This window comes from Tauraco erythrolophus, chromosome 8 (genome assembly GCF_009769465.1).
Source record: "Tauraco erythrolophus isolate bTauEry1 chromosome 8, bTauEry1.pri, whole genome shotgun sequence".
Classification (NCBI taxonomy): Eukaryota; Metazoa; Chordata; class Aves; order Musophagiformes; family Musophagidae; genus Tauraco; species Tauraco erythrolophus.
The window spans coordinates 13,771,092-13,789,779 of record NC_141472.1 but is presented as its reverse complement, the minus strand read 5'-3'; the positions used below and the strand labels follow the sequence as shown (position 1 = coordinate 13,789,779).

General features: G+C 39.8%; 1 protein-coding gene across 1 annotated transcript in view; it reads right to left on the bottom strand.

Annotated features, from left to right (window-relative positions):
- Nucleotides 1-2,446: 2,446 nt before the first annotated feature.
- Nucleotides 2,447-18,688, bottom strand: part of SPATS2L (spermatogenesis associated serine rich 2 like) — a 30,608-nt gene continuing 14,366 nt past the window's right edge. Inside the window, 6 exon segments of the mRNA XM_086615678.1 lie at nt 2,447-2,871; nt 4,052-4,272; nt 7,376-7,478; nt 8,029-8,138; nt 12,230-12,288; nt 15,161-15,165. Coding sequence (XP_086471804.1) covers nt 2,473-2,871; nt 4,052-4,272; nt 7,376-7,478; nt 8,029-8,138; nt 12,230-12,288; nt 15,161-15,165 — 897 coding nt within the window. The 3' untranslated portion in view covers nt 2,447-2,472.

Here is an 18,688-nt window from a genome sequence, read left to right as displayed (position 1 = left end):
CAGTAAAGCACTCCTAGAAACTGGCAGATACAATACCAAGCAGAGACACAAGAAACGAAAGATGAAGATACCGTTCTGACACATCTACGCTTCAGAGCACAGCCACATTATGCAGCCAAAATGCATATTGCAATGCTGAACCACACTTAGTGTGCTAAGACTGCAGCATTCCCAGAACCAGCCCTCTCCCCAGCCTAACCGAATCCATGCTTGCATCTCTCATCAAAGAAAATGTGTTTGCCTGTCAGTCCTGGGTCTGCTACATACTGAGCCTTCAGCACACCAAAGGTTAGCTGCTACTGAAGAGTGCAAGGTGGTCCTGTTGTGCTGAGTTATGACTTATGTTACAGATTTTATTTATTTGCAGAAGCCTGCTTGTGAGAAGCTGACTTATGGAATAAAATAACTGTCAATAATCCTGTCAAATGGAGAAGCTATAAGGAAGCAGTAAAAGTCATTATAGGTAAGTTAGATTTCATTTTTCTTAGGAGTGGCTACAAGAACAAACGTACATAAATTTCACAAATTATCTAAGGACAATATAATAAGATTCCTGTGTAATATCTACATGGGAATTATAATTGCATCTCTTACAGTGAGGTTACAGGTCAAACTGTAAGGCAGCAGATAAATCTTGAAACGCTATCTAGCTGATGGGTATGCACAACACAGATTGTGGAATTGCAGTTCCATTTACTCAAAACATTCAGCTTAAAAGCCTAATAGGTAATTAACTAGGATAGAAGCAGTACTGGCAATGCTAAAAAAGCCAGTGTTTACCTATGCATGTTTATTTTTTTTTTCACTACCCTTCCAGATGAAGATGAGTTATTTGCCTTTTAGAATCAGGTTTTACCAATATTCACATGTGGAAAACTGTGTACAGATATCCAGAGAAACAAAAATTATCAGAGTGAGGAAAACACCTCACTCTACACTTTGAGATTATTTTTCAAGGGCCTCAGAGGAAAAGTAAACCAGTCAGTACTAAGGAAGCGTGCAGTCACCTGACAGAAATTAGAAAATTGGTAAAAAGCAAACAAAAATACAAAACAAACAATAACCTAGGAATACACTTTTAAAGACACTCAACTGTCCTGCTCTTACTGACCTCAGTGGGAAGGCAGTCTTACTGACCTTTTAAACCTTTCCCATTCTGACACTTAGGCTACTAGTTCGCTTGATGCCGGGTCTGGATTCTGGCATCTTACTATATTAAACAATAACTTATATTACAAGTCTGTCCAGGATGGAGAGGGCTCTCATAGGGAGGTTCCATTCCCTGCACTTGTGGCATTAGAATCTAGCTAAATGCAAAAGCCTAGTCCAGTCCAAACTCAGCTGAAAAGTCTCCCACTGATACCAGTTGAATTAAGCAAATAAAATTTGTGTAAGATCACAAAGGTTAGGCACTGCAAAGCAGCAAACACCAGAATATTTTAGAAAGAAGATTTTAATTTTCTGGAAGAAACAGATTTTCTGACATACAGTATCAGAACATTAAGACTAAGTAAAATTTTTGTTTTAATAGAAAACTCCGAAGGATGTAGTATCTGCTTAAATATGTACCTCCACATTCTGCTGCATGTTGCTGTAACAGATTTAATAGTCTTAGCTCTCATTATGGACAGATGATTCCTACAGAAAAAATATAGAAAAATATTTTGGATTCAAGTCTAGAACACCTGCAACTTTTTATATGCAAAAAAATAAATCCAACTAGTCATAGAAAAGTGGCTGATAAGGATGAAGAATAGTGCTATGCATCTGAATAGCCATGACTATATACATTCCAAACTTAAGAAATGAGCATTTTTCCTCAGCCTCATAAAAATAGTTTGTCAATGAAAAATACCAATATGCAATACATTTAATACAATTTATACTTGAATTTAAAGATCTCAGATTATGGAATAATAAGCTAAAATCAAATGTGTTGCTTTTTCAAATCTTCTTGTATATAACAATACTCTCTGTGTATACAGTGTGCATGCATGTACATGTATGCACGCACAGAAAGAAAGAGGGTTATAGATATTTGCTGAAAAATTCTACAGGATTATCTGATTTCATTGCAGACCACGGCATACAGACTTCCTGGGATCCTTCTAACACAGGCTGCTCTAAAAACCAATAATGATGACTGGTATAACCACATATCTACAACAGGTTTTTGCTATTATGAATTTCATTAGCAATTTATTTTTCCAATCTAGAACTCATTTTCTAAGAAGTAAACGCTGCTTTGGTAAGATTCTGTAGTGTCTTGACAAAATAACTGTGAATGTATTTGGCAAAGCCCCGAAAGTATGAATTAATTGTGATAATTAGTAATAAAGATACCAACAAGTTTTAAGCAGCAACAGATTTAAAATGACTATGTTCTGACTTATTTTCTTCACCAACAAGCATGTCAAGCAAGAAACTAAAATGAAGACATTGAATTTCTTTGCCTGCCGTCACCTTGGCATTTTAAGCCACCAAAGTCACAGCGGGCACTGAAAGAACAGTGGCGTCAGCGGAGACCTCCATCCTTGCAGGGCATAAGTTGCATTGTGACACCCTGCCAACACTGCCTTGGAAAGGCCTGTGATCTGCGGTGTCTGGTGTAGGATGCTTTCGTCGGGTCTTTTCTGAATGTGTTGGATTCTCTGTGGTCCTTGTAGTTGTGGATGGCTCTTGATTTTTCATAGCTCCTTTATTTTTAGATCTGAAGCTGTTATGCTGCTGTCTTCTGTGTTCAGACTTGGAACTGCTCTTTAGATTATTTTGATCTGCCTCATTACTGGCACCTTGTGACTTAATGGATCCATTGAGCCGGATGTTTTGGTGCTGGGGGTTGAATCTTCGTCTCTGGCTAGAAGGCCCATTCTACCCAGAAAGAAATTGGGTAACTGTTAGGTTATCTGAATCCTTCCAACAGGACAAGAAATACAGCAATCAGAATTAACAAAAATTGCAGAATAAAATTTTCAGTGTAACTAGGAGAGGGAAAATACTATACACTTTTGATTGTTGCTGGAGCTCTCTATTTATCACACTTAAAAAAACTGAACTAAGAGTAACACGCTACATCTGAGTAGCCTGGAAATACAGCTGGCAGGCTCATCGCTGCTGCCAAGTTAAAAACTGCCATGATTCAAGAGAATGCAGAAAAGGGGATGAAATACCAGACATCTCAACAGCAGCAGTTAAGAAGTACTGAAGAACTTGATACTGACTGATTTTTTTTCCAAAATCATGAAGATATCTTTCCTAGTAAAGTGTTGCATAAATACTACAGTAAGACTGCAGGAAGAACAGAAATTCACATGTAAATTAAAGTCAAGAATCCACAGGGCGGGAGAGATGTCCATTGTGTTATCTTGCTCAGAGGAAGCTTTGATCCCTAGTGGGAAGTGGCTGAATTGCTTTATTTGTGAGACTGCCAGGGCAGCTGATTCCATATATGCACTGACATTACGTAACGCCCCTATGTTTCCCTTCAGGCACCTACTTGAGCCTAAAATCCCTACTGGGACAAAATTCAGGCCAACTTCAGTGGCTGTTTTACCTAAGCACAATGGTACAAGGACATTCCAAGGTGTTCTTATAATGAGATAACTATCAATATAGCACAATACTGTACGTTGTATTGTAGGGCTTCTGAAATAACACAATTTTAAAGCCGGTAAGATTCCACTTCCAAAGTCTATCTAATAATCATGCTTCAACAGCACGTCAACTGATCATTTGTCAAAGACCAGGTATAAATGTTTCTCCATTGTAGCACGTAAGGCAATTAGCTGTTATGGAGGGTTTTTCTTTTTCAGTCTATTAACTGCCACTAGTCACTTCTGAACATCAGTTGGCGGTCTTGGCTGGTATGGCATTTCTGGTATTTCTGCCTTGTGGGTTCACACTGCCTTGAAAATGAAGCTGGAAAATATACACTTACACATTTTCAAAATGTATTAATTAAATATATGGACTGCAAAACAGTATTTGATTTTGTATTAACAATTTTCAATGCTGCATATTTTTCTGAAATTGTTCATAACTGGTTTCTCACCTGCTTATTTGTTGGGATTCCTTGGGAAGAAGATTCTGTAACATTGGCAGAAAGATGACTTTGTACTTTAGTGCTGGCTGTTTTATTGTCAGAGTTCTTGGCGTTAGTAGAGGACTTTCGTGTGTGTGTATTTTGCTTGCCAGTTGTTGCATGCGAGGTCATTGAAGACAGCACTGAACTACATGGTGTTCTTGAGGAATAGTTGTTCTTTGGATGAGAAACTGTAAAAAAAGTACTCTGTGTTATCAGTTAAATGATCAACATCTAGACATAAGGCTGTATTCTTACCCTGTTTACAGTTAATTTTGGTAGCATCATTCTAGCCTTACTTTAGATACTGAAGTAAGCTAGATAACCCGGGCTGGAATTAGGCCATCGTGAGCCAGTGGGGTGGAACTGCACTAAAACTGGGAGAAGCCTGGCAGAAGGCCAGAATTTGGTCATCCAAGAAAGCTTCTCAAAATTCCTGGCACCTACTGGTTTGCTTACGAACTTTTAACCAGTTGAGCTGAACACATGTGCTATCAGGACTGCCCCACGCACTGCTGTCCTATCAATAATGTTCCTATCAGGAGCCTTCAGGCAACAAAGGAAGAAAGACAGGAAGGAAGTGAGTGGTATGCCAGTAGCTCTCTCAATTGCTTGAGGTCAAAGGAAGTTGTGCCTGCAGACACCATAGACAAAATTCAATCCCAAATTATTCTTTGATCCTGGAAGGCTGAAGAGGCTGATGTTTGCTGTCTATATATGTACTAGCTACAACACAGGTAACAGCCATGAAAGCTTCCTTAGTATGTCTAAATACTTTTTAAGAAGAACAAAAAGGAAAGTCTAGTGCCCATTGCTCATTCCAATCTAAGGAGATGGTTAATAAAGGTTCTTCTGTACCATGGATATCTACAAAAACTGGAACTGAATGCAATGCACTAATCCCACGTCATGTAGATCATGGCGGCAGTCAGCACCATTAGGAACCACTGTTGCTCATCTCAGTATATTTATGATCCCTGCTTCTTAATATTTTAAGACCGTCTGATTTCTTAACCACTTCCATGTCTGGACGTGAAGTGCACCAAACAAATCCTTGATTCCTACCTCTCTGCACTTCCACAAGCTCTTCAGGCTGCCTGCGTCTGTGCAATGGCCCCTAAGCAGTCTCAAAGAGGACTCTGAGGCTACTGAAGTTCTTCATTTGCTGTTCTGATTTTTCTGATTATGGAATTTTCCTGTTTCCTTCTAGTACAGATGACAAACCAGAGGCTCACTTCAGTGAGATGCCTGTTGTTTTATCTAAGAGTTACTTCTATTTTTCCAGTTTTAGTGGAGAGAAAGAAGATGCAGAATAATTTTAGCAACTGAGCATCATCTGTTAGGTTTTTTGAGGCTCTTCCTTATGCCAACACCACCTATTTCTCCCACTAGGTGTCCTCTTCAGAAAAACAATGCCATCTTCTGCACAATGAACTGAATTTTCTGTCCTAAGTTCAGTAAGGCCGCTGTCACTGAATTCCACTGCTCTTTCTTGTCTGAAATAGACTGCTGCACATGGAAGCCCATATAAAAATCCAGGTACTTTTAAATGTATTTTTAACAAAAAAGATGTACAAGGAAAGGGTACAACTCACCATTGGGTATTCTGGATATATGTCAGTCCAATGACTTTTGTTTCTTCCTGCCCTGCATTGTGAGTGTATGCTGCCTACCTTCTTCTCATGCTAGAACATGCCTTCCTTCGCACAAGCTCTGTGGGTTTGGTTATTGCTTTTGTTAAAGCCCTCAACAGTGGCTGTTCTTAGCTATAGGCATGGTACAGTCTCTGCGGTGTACTTGCGGCCCCTAGAAGGGTATGGGCCTCATTGTGAGATGCTCCAAACAGAAACATCTTTTACACTGAAGAGCTCTTATCAAAGACGTGCCAACAGCACGAGTTGGTCACCTAAGGTCACCGAGGGCGGATGAGAGCCAAGTTCTTCAGACAGCCCGTGAACTATCCATCATTTGTAAGATGGCACTGCTTCTCTGCTAATAGCTGGTTTTTTGACTTCACTGATGTGATTTCAACAGGACTGCATCAAACTATGCTGAAGTAATGCTTTACTGAAATGAGGTATAAATAATTAACTTGCAGAATTAACTGCAGCTGGAAGTTATTTAGGAAAGTAGTTCAATGAGTTTAAAAAAAACAGTCTATGGTTGTATCAATAGCAGCTGTGGTTATATTAGTCAGGATAATCTTTACAGAATTTTCAATCTCTTAAGCTTCAGGGTATGAACAGGGTCTATGAGGTGGCTGTGGACAATTAGATGCATTACTGGGAAGCTTATGCCTGCCTTTGAAATATCCTGGGTTGGCTTCAGTGAGAGAGAGGATACAGGGTTAGATGGATCTTCAAAGTGTTCTGCAAAAGCAATTCTTAACGGTCTAATGAATTAAACTGGTTTCACCTCAAAGGAGTGAGTTCTTCAGCTGTGCAGATGGAAGATCGTATTGGCAGACTGTGTGGTATTTTCTTTTTTCTGTTTCTAGTAACTCCTTGAAAACAACAACTATTTTGCTTCCCAAAATTGTTTTCCTTCTGCCAAGATGCACTAGCTCAGTATTGTGTTAATGGTTTTTCTCCTGAGTGATGGTACTGGTGGGATATCATGGGACAGGGTAACGTTTGGGGCAAAGCATTATAGCATTTACTTTTTTTTGAAAAAAAAGCATGACAGAGATGAGAAATAGGCTATCTCATATTTTGCAACAGGGACTTGTCACTTGGAGCAGAAAATGAACCTGAATTTCCAAGCAGAAGGGTGGATGATTTGGAAGCAGGAACATTTGGGACTACCTTTATCTCCTGAAAAACCCAGGGAATACTGTTCTAAGGTTGGAGAACCTCTTCTCCTAGCAAGAGAGATCTGAATTGGTCTCATAACGTTATGCTCACACAGAGAAGCTTCCGATTTACCAGTCATTCATAAATTACCAAATTTGAGTGTTCCCCAGAGCTGACTTTTATTTCCACTGGGAAATCCTGTTTAGATGGAAAACTCCAATCACTCTGAGTAATGCCTGGAAACCTCTGACAAAGAAGGCACTCTGCACATGCAGATGGACTGCGCAGCACATGTACAGTGAGTCTAACGTCTTGCTGACTGCAAAGTTGACTTGTGTGTGTTCAGCAGGACTGCTGCATCCAGATACACCATTCGTGTCAGGCTTGCTGCACACATGCACACTGGCAGTACACACGCCATTATTTATGCTGCCATTTCCTGAACAGGTATGTGGAACACTATGTTCCGAGAACTTTGGTGTGAGAAATCACCAGCACTTACTTTCTCCACAGAGCTGAATTTGGGTCTTCAGCTGTTCTGTATCACAGGAAAATCGGGCAGACCTGCCCAGCTCTTCATCATATTTCCGCTCACTCACAAAGTGCTGCAAAAATACAGCCAAGTTAACAGTGATTTGCATTCTGAGCAAAAGACTATATGGATGGTACAGAAACCAATCAATACTTATCTTAAGTTCACCTTAAGGCTCAGCAAGCTCTTGATCCTGCCCCATACACAGGATCTCTATGGAGAACCAAGTATTTTCCCACCCTTACCAAATTACATGTCTCACAGCCCAGTGATGAGTGGATCACTCCCACACTGGGGAAGTGGGTCATTTCATCAGAGTATATGCATTTGATCACTGAACCTGAAGCTCTCTGGTTTACTTGTTAACTGGGTCTGATAAATGATGCACAAACAGCAAAACCTCCCCTGCTCCACTTATGAGGGGATAGCTGACGCTTCTCTGATAGTGTCTGTACACTGCTCAGAGGACCTGTAACACTTTAAGAAGGCATGCTTTCTCCATGGAAAGCTAGTTACCCTTTGGCCCAAAGCAGGAACGAACAGCCTGGACATGTTAACATGACAGCTCTTTCCTGGCATTTAGGCAAACAGCTAAAATACCCAAGCAGAAGTGAATGCCCGACCTTAATCTCAGCCCTGAGTTCAGACAGTTGTGCTTCGGCCATCTGACTGGCTAGGTCCGTCAGTCTCTTCAGCTCCTCAGCTTTCTTCTGCCGAGCAGTCAGGATTTCCACTGCCAAATACCAATAGTCAATAATTAATGCTAGGAAGGTAAATTACTCTGTGATTCATTACTCTGTGGACATCAACGCTGTATATCATATGTGAGACAAACGCACACATCTCAGACCCCCGACTTCCACTGGACTTCCAATATGCTTGCTGCCTGTACAGATTAAGTCAATCAGTGTATTTAACTGAACTACTCGATGTTGAAAAAGATCTGGAAGTGGGACAGTTGTCACAAAATCAAAGTTAAACTAATCCTTCGACATTTAAACAAACAGGGGCAGAGGCATGTTGTTTGGAGTTTTCCAGTGCTTTATTTTTAAGCACAAAATCAGGGAGCCTTCCATAGAGACATGGAAAGAAGCATTACATTGAGTCAACAGCCTACTGCTGAAGACATGCTATATTTTATTTACACAGATGCATTTCAGTTCCCCTGAAAAAAATCTGTTCATTTATATTTAAATCACCAGCATTGCAATTTTGCTTTCAAGTACAGAACATACACAGTTGCCATTTCTACAGCAAAGTAGTATTATAAAGGCTAATAGTCTTTATGAAAAAATACTAAATATTCACTACTGCCCATCTTGTATATTTTATATAAGGTAGAGGTGAATAGTTACATTCTTATAGGAAAAGATTAATCATGAACCACAAAGCAATGGTCCACTTACATGCAGGATAATATGACATTACAATTTTGGTGGAAAATGAAATATATGCAAACTCTATTACCTACATGATGACTCAACATAAAATCAACAATTGATTAACTGGCTGGTGGGATCAGCACTTATAGCAGAGAGGAAAGATAGCATCTAAATATAAAATAATAACAATTACAGTCTTTTGTCCAAGACTTATGGCTACAGTCAGGTTGAGTGGTAGTTGTTGTAAACTATCCTAAGGCCACAGACTTCATTACAGCTGTGGAGACTTCGGCTTCTTTGCCTTCTTTTGCCACAAATTTCCAGAGCAGACTTGGCAAGTCACCTAACCAGCTCATACTTTGTAATGCCATTTTTCAGGCGAGAATTAATGACATTCCACAGAGAGTTTGTTTCTCAACTCATTAACATTTATTTAATCAGATGGCTGCTTCTTTTGAAAGTATCATAGAATAACTTGGGTGGGAAGAGACCTTTGAAGGTCACCTAGTCCAACCCCCCTGCAGCAGGCAGGGACATCTTCAACTAGATCAGGTTGCTCAGAGCCCCGTCCAACCAGGCCTTGAATGTTTCCAGGGATGGGGCATCTATCACCTCTCTGGGCAACGCGTGCCAGTGTCTCTCCAAGTACAGCATGGTCTGGCAGACATGGGGAGGCAGAGCGGCAGCTGTACAACTGTGTGGCAGCAACGAAACCATAGGATGGAGGAGCATGTGTCACACAGGGCAGGGAAGGCAGTGGGTGGCTACAGTTCCTTTAGCCCTGTCGGTAAATCAGTGCCTACGTTATTACTTATGCTAAGAATAGGTGTGTACCTATCTCTCTAGCTGATCTTTTAATTTCATTTTTGTGGAATAGGGTCTTGTCCTGGTTTTGGCTGGGATAGAGTTAATTTTCTTTTTAGCAGCTAGAACAGCACTGTGTTTGGATTTAGTAAGGGATTTGGTATGAGAAAAATGTTGGTTACATACTGATGTCTTTAGTTTTTGCTAAGGAAATCAAGGACTTTTCAACATCCAATGTTTTGTCAGTATGCAGGTGCACAAGAAGCTGGGAGGGAGCATAGCCAAGCAATGGAACTACAATTCCTGGCTTACGATTTGGGTTTAGGCCCAAACCGGCCAACGGGATATTCCACATCATGCAATGTCATGCTCAGTATATAGATGAAGGTTGGCCATGAAGCTCACTCGCTCTCTTCTGGCATTGCGGTTTCAGGATTCTCCTGCTCTGGGATTGCGAGCCAGAGATGGGCTGGGCATTGCTCAGCAGGTAGTGAGCAACTGCACTGTGCATCTGCACTGTGCATCACTCGTTTGTATATTCTATTATTATTACCATCATTATTATTTTTCATTTTATTTTATTTCAATTATTAAATTGTTCTTATTGAAAACCACAAGTCTCTTTACGTTAACCCCTAAAATTCTCTCTCCCATTCCCAGGGTGGGAGAGGGTGAGTGAGCAGCTGCATGGCGTTTGCTTGCCAGCTGGGTTAAAACACAACAGGTCTACATTCTGAGAAACTTTTTTCAGATTAAATGAACAGTTTACTAGCTGTTTTTTTTGGTCTAACAGTTCTACTTTATTGCTTACTCCAGGTAATGCTAATACTGTTTCTCCCCAAGGTCAGCAACCCCTTTGCTGAAGCGACTGCCCAAACCATATGATCTCATCTCATACTGGCCCTTACCTCTGCATGAGATGCCAGCCAAATATCCATTTTTTTAAAAAAAAAGAAATTGTCATATTTGGAAATCTTCCCAGTATTGACAATAAAAGGAAGATTACCCACTGTAAAACAGTCCTCCAGTGTAGCAAAGAGATATGAAAATAAATAATAACATAAACTTGGTTAGCATGTTACAGTCCTATAACAACTTTCGGCCTAAATTTCTGAAAGCACTTTACAAGCCTACAACAGCCTTGAGAGACAGCAGAAACTACGCTGCTGAAGTCAGGTACAGGGGCCATCCAGCAGCACATGTGGAGTTGGCATGAAAGGAGGGAAATAGAACCTGCCATGGGCAAATGCAGCATTTCCCACGCCTGTAGAGAAGAATTAGGTTTACCTTCCATGAAAATTACTGCTATACCTGGCCAAGATTAATGAAGGGGCCCTACGATACCATCAGCCCTGGACAAGAGATTTCCAAAACATGTTTCTGTTTATGCAGTCAGGGCTTAGATCCATGTCTGCTGATATCAATGGGAATTTTACCATTGGTTTTCCTGGGAGTGAGTGTATGCCCTGTAGCTGATTATGGCTACCTGGTCTCTGCAGATAATCAAAAAGCTGCTGATGTTTCCACCTGTAACTCTGTATTCCCAGAATAACACAGAACTCCAAATCCACATCTATTCCATGTTAGTACTAGGAAAGTTAGCATACAAAATTCCAAACACAAACTAATGCTAACTTTGCTGAAACATATCTTTTAGTTTCCACACATATACAACTGCAAGAGACTTAGCTAGCAATGGAGGATTTAGATTATTTTTTAAAATAAAAATTTAACTAGTATACATTTGTGAAGTAAGTGAGAGTTCTAAATGCAAATTAAGCATTCAAGAATGTTAGATATATTTGTGATTCTCCTTGGAAGAACCTTAATTTCACAAATCAAAGGATTGTATGCATACATAGCAGTGGTATTTTTATCCGTCAGGCAAAGTGTCATTCTAACAACACTGTGATTACGCCTCAGTTTCTTGCTTAGCACTCTGTATTAAAACACATCCCTTTCATTACTGGGCCATGAATACCATATCTCAGGTGGGGATAAGATAGATATTGTTGTAGCCTAATACATGGCTCATCACCAGAGTATGTATACCTTACCTATGCAAAAAACAGGGACGACATGAAAGCCTGGAATCACATAAACTCTCACAGATTATTAAGAAAGCAGATTCCAGTAAAAATCTAGTTTTAATTTTTTTTTTATTGCTCTAACTCATAAGCTTGATCACTATCCTTAAAGCTATGCAAAGCCACACAATAACCTATTCCCCTAGTAATTTCCAGTATTCTAACTTGTATATGTAACATGAACAAGCAATCAGTGATTAAGAAATGGAAATGAAGTAACTGACAAACCATAGAAATAAGGAGAAAAAAAAAGAGTGGTGAAAAAGCTCTGAAAAGTAAGCAGAAGGAATAAATAATTTAGATCTGACTTCATATGAACTTTTGGCTTACCTTAATTTCATAATATCTAAATTTTCACCCACATCCTTATAGACAGAAACTTACAGAGAAACTATCCTGGAATATCGAAGACTTATTTGATTGTGTACATAAACAATGAAAGATGCTAGAATGCTGCTAACCAAATTTATGTACTGCTTAATTTGCTACCAAAGAAAACAAACGTTTCCATGACTATTCCAAAAAGTTCCCTATGTATTTTTTTTACTTACTGGCTTCTTCTTTTACTTTATCAATTTCTGCCATTAATGACACTTCTTTGTCTACGATGCTAAAAAAGGAAAAACAGAAAGAAAAAAAACACAATTTAATCCATGCTGCAACTCCATCAAAATCAAAAGCTACAACTACACAAAGACTTCAGACCTTACTTATGGACAGTTTTGAAATTAATAAGACTTAAAAAATGGAAGCTGAATAAACAGCTAGGCAAACTGACTTGACTACAAAAAATTAGTGACAATCAGTGCATGCTGATTTACACAAACATCTCACTGGCCTGTCCACGTGTCCGCACAGATGTAGACGTCACTCTGATTTACCTCTTCAGCACTGCCTGGGTACAGCAGTCCTCAAATGACTAAACAGTCTCTTTCCTAATTAAGCTAGATATACCACTGCTGCTACTCAGGTTAATACAGCTTAGCTCTCAGTGCAATAGTAAGAATAAAATAGAATTAAAGCCATGTGGAAAGAGGTCCTTCTCTTCCTTAAATAGATATATCCTTGCAAAATATGTTGGGGTAAACAAGAAAATGGTTTGTGATGTAAATAAGCATTAATGTATCCCCCTAACAGAGGTCAGCTTCCTTGCCCCCATTCTCTCTAGGAACAGGAAGGTGAGGTTCCACTTTTACCTGGACTTCCTAAAGGTCTCATGTGCCACTCCTTTCACAAATCTCTGTTGCGTGAGCCCTGACAGCGCTTTTAAGATGTCAAAGTGCAAACTGACCAGGCTGGTCTACTCAGAGCAGATAGTGGGGTCTGGTAAATTGTTCCTATTATCAACCCAGCGACATGGTTCAGTGAAATAACACCACTGCAGAATGCTCTCCAGTGGATGGTGCTCTGGTGCTCTCCATTTTCCCTTCACTAGATTACTCTTAGTCATGTTCATTTTTAATAAACACCACGAATGTTAATGCTTATGTTTGCATAAGCGTGTAAACTCAAGCAGCTGGGGGAAAACACAAAAAGTAGGTCAAACACCAGGAGTAAATCCAGTCACACACTCAAGGGAAGAGTGGAGTTCTCAACCCTTTCAGTAAAATCATTCTTAAATGCAAGCTTTCGTGCCCAGTGAAGACACTGAGTTATACGTGAACTAGCTTCCATCAGAAGGAAGATGTTACAGAAAACTCAGGAAGAAAACATTTGTCTAGAATGCCCTTAGCAATAAAGGAAAGACCCTACAGAGTTCAATGGGCAGCAATCAAAGACAGAAGACTTACAGAGGAGAGGACTGATGAGTTGTTAACTAAAACAGGGAAAGATCAGAGAGTGGGCAGCGTGAGGAACACACGGCAGATATACAGCTGACTCAACCAAGAATCTACCAGCTAGAACATGTTCAAATGCCATGCAGCCTTCCTTGAAATTTCCCCTTGAAATTTCCCCATAAATTAACTGAGCTCATACAGGAGGTTTGCAGCAGAAGTTCTGCCGAGTCCTACCCTTGGGTTTTACCAATGAACCATGACACCTTTAGAGGAGGTGAGGCTACTACCTTTACGCTGCCTTCCAAGTGCCAACGAGAGGGACAGAAGCAGGCTGGCTGATGGCAAAGGATGCAGCAAGACAATAAAATTGCAGCGTAACATTTTTCTGTTTCATACATATAAACAAGACTAAAAATACTGTTTTGGCCTGCCAGATCAATTTAGTGTGATCAATACATCAGAGGAAATAAAATAGCAGGTTTTTTTTACGGTACAGCAAATCAGTTAAGAGGCATACACTTACAATGAAAGGACACACTTGTTCCAGTTGGCCCTCAATATTCTCCAGGCATAAGCATTAAATTTGGACTCCAAATAGGCAAGTGATGATTCCAGCTTGCTAATCTAAACAGCGATAGCTTTTCAGAATTAATCTTTTTTCAATTAGCTTTTGTAACTACATGGTATAATAAACTTCCTTGGCATTCACAGCAGGAGGCTGAAACGGATCTTGTAAGTTCTCACCTGTTTCTACTCTCCACACACACAAAAAAGAGATTTTAATGGTCTTTAGTATTTTCCCCTAAATTTAAAAAGTATGCATGTTTTTGCATTTGCTGTTTCTGTTACAAATGTACCTCCCTAGCGTACTACACAAGTTATATAAACGTAAACTTTTGGTTAGAAAAAATATTCAAGCAACAAGTTCACAACAGCAGAGCTCATCAGAATTGTGTTTTGGCCCAGTTCATTCCATGACTGTCCTCTCCTCACTCCAACAACCAATCCTTGCTAAAGTGCTTGGCCCCTAACATTTTATATTGATGCCAAATAAAACCACTTTTAATACCAGAATGAGAACAAGGCCATAGTAGTTCTATATTTATCATATTTCATAGTCAGATCTCATCTGTTACTAGACAGTTTTCCACTTATAATGTTTTAGCATGGTCTCTGATGAGTATTTCAGGAAAGCATTTGGATGTTGTGGTAGCAGAGGCCAGGACTCTGATGAATTTGATGGAGAACCACCACCTGAGTACTTCTCTTGTCACTACAAACTAACATTGTGAAAACTAAAGAATAAAACAAGAGAAAAAGTGTTCAGTGAATTTGTCAGTATGAGACTAGTTAAGACAATAAACTAAGTTTCTTTAATGGACAGATATCCATGCAGTTGCCTGTTCCAGAAGACAATGCAGCTGTACTGACACCGCTGAGGACAAGGACTCTCACTTGACAAAAGGAAAGGAACATACCAATTCTCATTTGGAAGTGTACAGCCACATTTCTCAGCTTAAAAATCATGAACTGCCATAGGTCACAGAATAACAGGGGAAGTTAGCATTTCTTTAGAAATGTCACAGGCCAACCAGTGCTATGTTTCTTCTTTGTTCACATAAGGGTCAATTATTAAGGTAAATGGAGTAGGAATCAATTTGATTTCTTTTCTAGTCAAATAGAGCAAGTCAGTGCAAAACTGACCAACTCTTCTTCCATCAAGAACTTGGCAAAGTTAGAAACAACTGAAAATGATAAAAGAAAGCTGGAAAACAAAAAGATTAAATGAATACAAAAAGAAAACTAACTACTAACAGGTATAGAAGGAGAAAGGACAAGAACACTACAGAAAAACCAATAGATCAAATCTTTTCTCTTGCTCCTCCTAAGATCCCACTCTTTTCACACGGAGCTCAGAAAGCCACTTAAGCTGAACAGCTTCTTAACTCAGGAGAAGTTTAACTGGTTTTAATATATTTTGTGGAATAATGCTCTACTCAGCCCCAATAGGATGATCATGATCAGACCATCATTGAGAACTGCTCAAAGCTTTGCTCAGTAAGAGCTCCTGGGAATTTTCTTTTAATGCTTCTTAGTATTCACTTGATACCGAAATGTTTTATCAAGCTGGTACACTCCAGTGCACAGTCTGCAGCCATTGGTGTGTTGTGGAGAATTGGATATTGGCTGCTATAGGAACTTTTCACACACTCACGTATCACCAGATTTAAGCTCTAGTAGAGCAAGGAATAGAATGCATTTCAGATCTAAAGACACCTCTCAGAAAACATTCTGTTAAGTTCTTCCTCTCTAGTCATGCTGTTTCTCTTGGGGCTTCTATAGATGTTAGGAACCAGGGTTAAAATAAACAAACATGCTTCCTTAGCTGAGGTTCCGGAGAGGTCATACCCCTGTCAATTTTTTCTGCTTACTGCCACCACTAATGTTCTATCAGGCTTCAGTCATCCCTTCTCCTTCCCTTCAACATCAGCACTTGAGTATATTCCTTATACTATTTGAGACTCCTCCAACAAACACACAACTTGGCACCACCTCTTCCCTCTCTGAATGTACCTGAATCCATGCCCTAACCATCAGTCTGTAGGATCCCCTGCTGTAGTAGTATCTGTCAGTTCTGCTATAGGTGTTCAGTTTTTTATGATACATTTATAACACTCACTGGAGCAAATACTGAGACTCAAATCCCTTCTCCCACTGACCAGGCTCAAGGACAGATCTCAATCAAGTAGGTCTTATACTCCATGACTGATGCTGGAGCCAAAACAGAGTAACACTACTACCTCTTTCTTTTCTGTCTCCCTTTGCCACACTTCTCTTCTGAAAAGACTGACTCTCTTGGTTCTCTTACCCCTCACTTTTCAGGATCAGGGCCTGGGTACCAAACTCTAGCTATCAGTACTGTATCATGGTTCTCCACAGGTGAACATCTGTAGTTTGGAACACAGGATTCAGCACTGTTTGATTTTAATATCCAGACGAAATTTTGAGATGGGATTCAGGAAGGAGACAATTCTGTTGAAGGATCACAGCAAAACAGATGCTTCACGTAGAGGACATGCACATGGGGCTAGCACAGAGCCACTGTTCATGCTGTAGAGATATGAGATGCAGCAGGAGAGAGAGCAGCTCTCTAGGATTTGTTTTGCTGAAGCGATTCTGAAGGCAAGAGCATAAGTGGCCTGTTCCTGGTCAAACGGACAGTACTCATGCCTTGCACTTATGCAGGCTGGCAGAATTCACACTAGCGTACAATGGCAAAAGAACTGCAAATGCCAAACTGCAAGGAGTTGCTGGTACAGCAATGACAGGGGTAAATTATGCTGACAGCTGCTTCATTTCAGTTTCATGCTCAGAACAAATTCTGAATTTGTTCTGACATTAGTGGAAACAAATTAATCTTCCCCTAGTTTACTGCATGAAATTTAGTGCTTGCACAGTGAAAAAGAAAAGATACTTTCAGTCAGCTGCAATACCTCAAAATCCCACTAAAATGATTAAAGTTATTAGTGCCTCTTCAGAAAAACTGCTTCAGATTGCCATGCTGGCTGATTTATAGCTTTACTCATGAGAATCACAAGGCTTCCAGATGACCAGAATCTTCTCTTTCCTTCTGCCTCTTCTAGGCATTATGATAAACCTATTGTGCCTGAAGAGATGGGGAAATAAAAAGACCGAGCTGACATGGAGGCAAGCATGCTGACACAACTCACAAAGGTAAGCCACAGCTGCATGGCACAGAGGTTACTGTTAAGAGCGTAATTCAAATGAGTCCTTTCAAAACCCTGTTAAACCCCACAACACGCCAATTTTCTCCCTGAGGTATTTAATAAGCTTCACTCTCCCCTGAACCAGCTTTGTGCATAGTTGGAGAATAAATGTTGTTATGGAGACTGAGGAAGACAGTCAGCTGTGGCATCCTGAACAACTGCAGCCAGGCTCTTCATCTGGAAAGGGTAAAGAGCTATTTTTCATAGGCATCCTCTGGGGTCTGGTTCTGCAGGTGAGATGCAGGAACACTGAGGTACAATTCATGTCCTTTTTTCATGAGGAAGGGAGCGAGTTGTGGGACACTGCTGGAATTTGACAGCTTAGGCTTCAAAAAAATACAACACACCATTCTCCAGTGACTTTGCTCTGTTGGTGAGCTTTGGAACAGACCCCAGCAGCTCCTTAAAGTTGCAATGGTTAACAATCAGCTGACAAACTCAAGCAAGTTTGGAGGATATTAGTACTGTTACTGTCTCTGCTATATCTGAGCTGAGATTACATGCAAATTCATGAGATAGTCCTGATAAGCTCAGCATTGGTCTTTAAGTATTATGCCTTATTTCATGTACACGTTTCCCTGTCTAGCATGAACATATTTGACCCTCAGATGGGGTGAAAAGACAACTGGTAAGAACCTCTAAGCCAATTGCGTATTTCACGAAATAATCCCCCACCTCAATCCAAAAAGAACTGTCCCTGTCAAACTTTTAGCACCAGGAACTAGAACAATGTGATGAGAATGTAAATATAACGCTCAATCACCTGTAATGGGTGATTACAAGTTTTATAGGATTACTGAATAGCCATGCTATTTTGTAATTGGAGAAATGACCCTTCCAAGTTTTCTTTATATTGATAAACCTGTAGGAAAAGCTGTTGTTACATTACATATTTTGCAATGCTTCAGTAAATTATATTCTTTCAGTATTAGCTCAGTAGCCTTTAAATGTTCATGGTGCTGAAGGTCGTTATTTAATCACTGTATTAGCACATGCACAGTGTTTGCACAGCAAACCAGATTACATGAATTTTCACTCTGACCAGGAATACGGTCTGACAACAAGCAGATAAACAAAAGAAAAAACAAATAAATTTTACTGAAATCCTTCCCTCTGCAATGTAGCATCCAGTAAAATTAAAAATGCCTGCTTCCAGTTATTCAAGTTTATTTTATGTTATTCTTTATCTACCTTCACTAATATTGTTCTCTTTAGCAGCCAGCTAGCACAGTCGGGTCTGGTCAAGCCATCATAATTTTAAGTCCATTTGCATTTTTCTTTTAAGATCTCTTTACAAACAATTGGAAATCTATTGCCTGATCATAAAAAACTTGTTTAAGCTGAAAACTGACATGGAAAACCTTTTCCTGAAAGAACACTTCTAAATTTTATTTATTTAGAAATACAAAGGCATCACCTCTGGATTTGGCAGAGTTTTAACAAC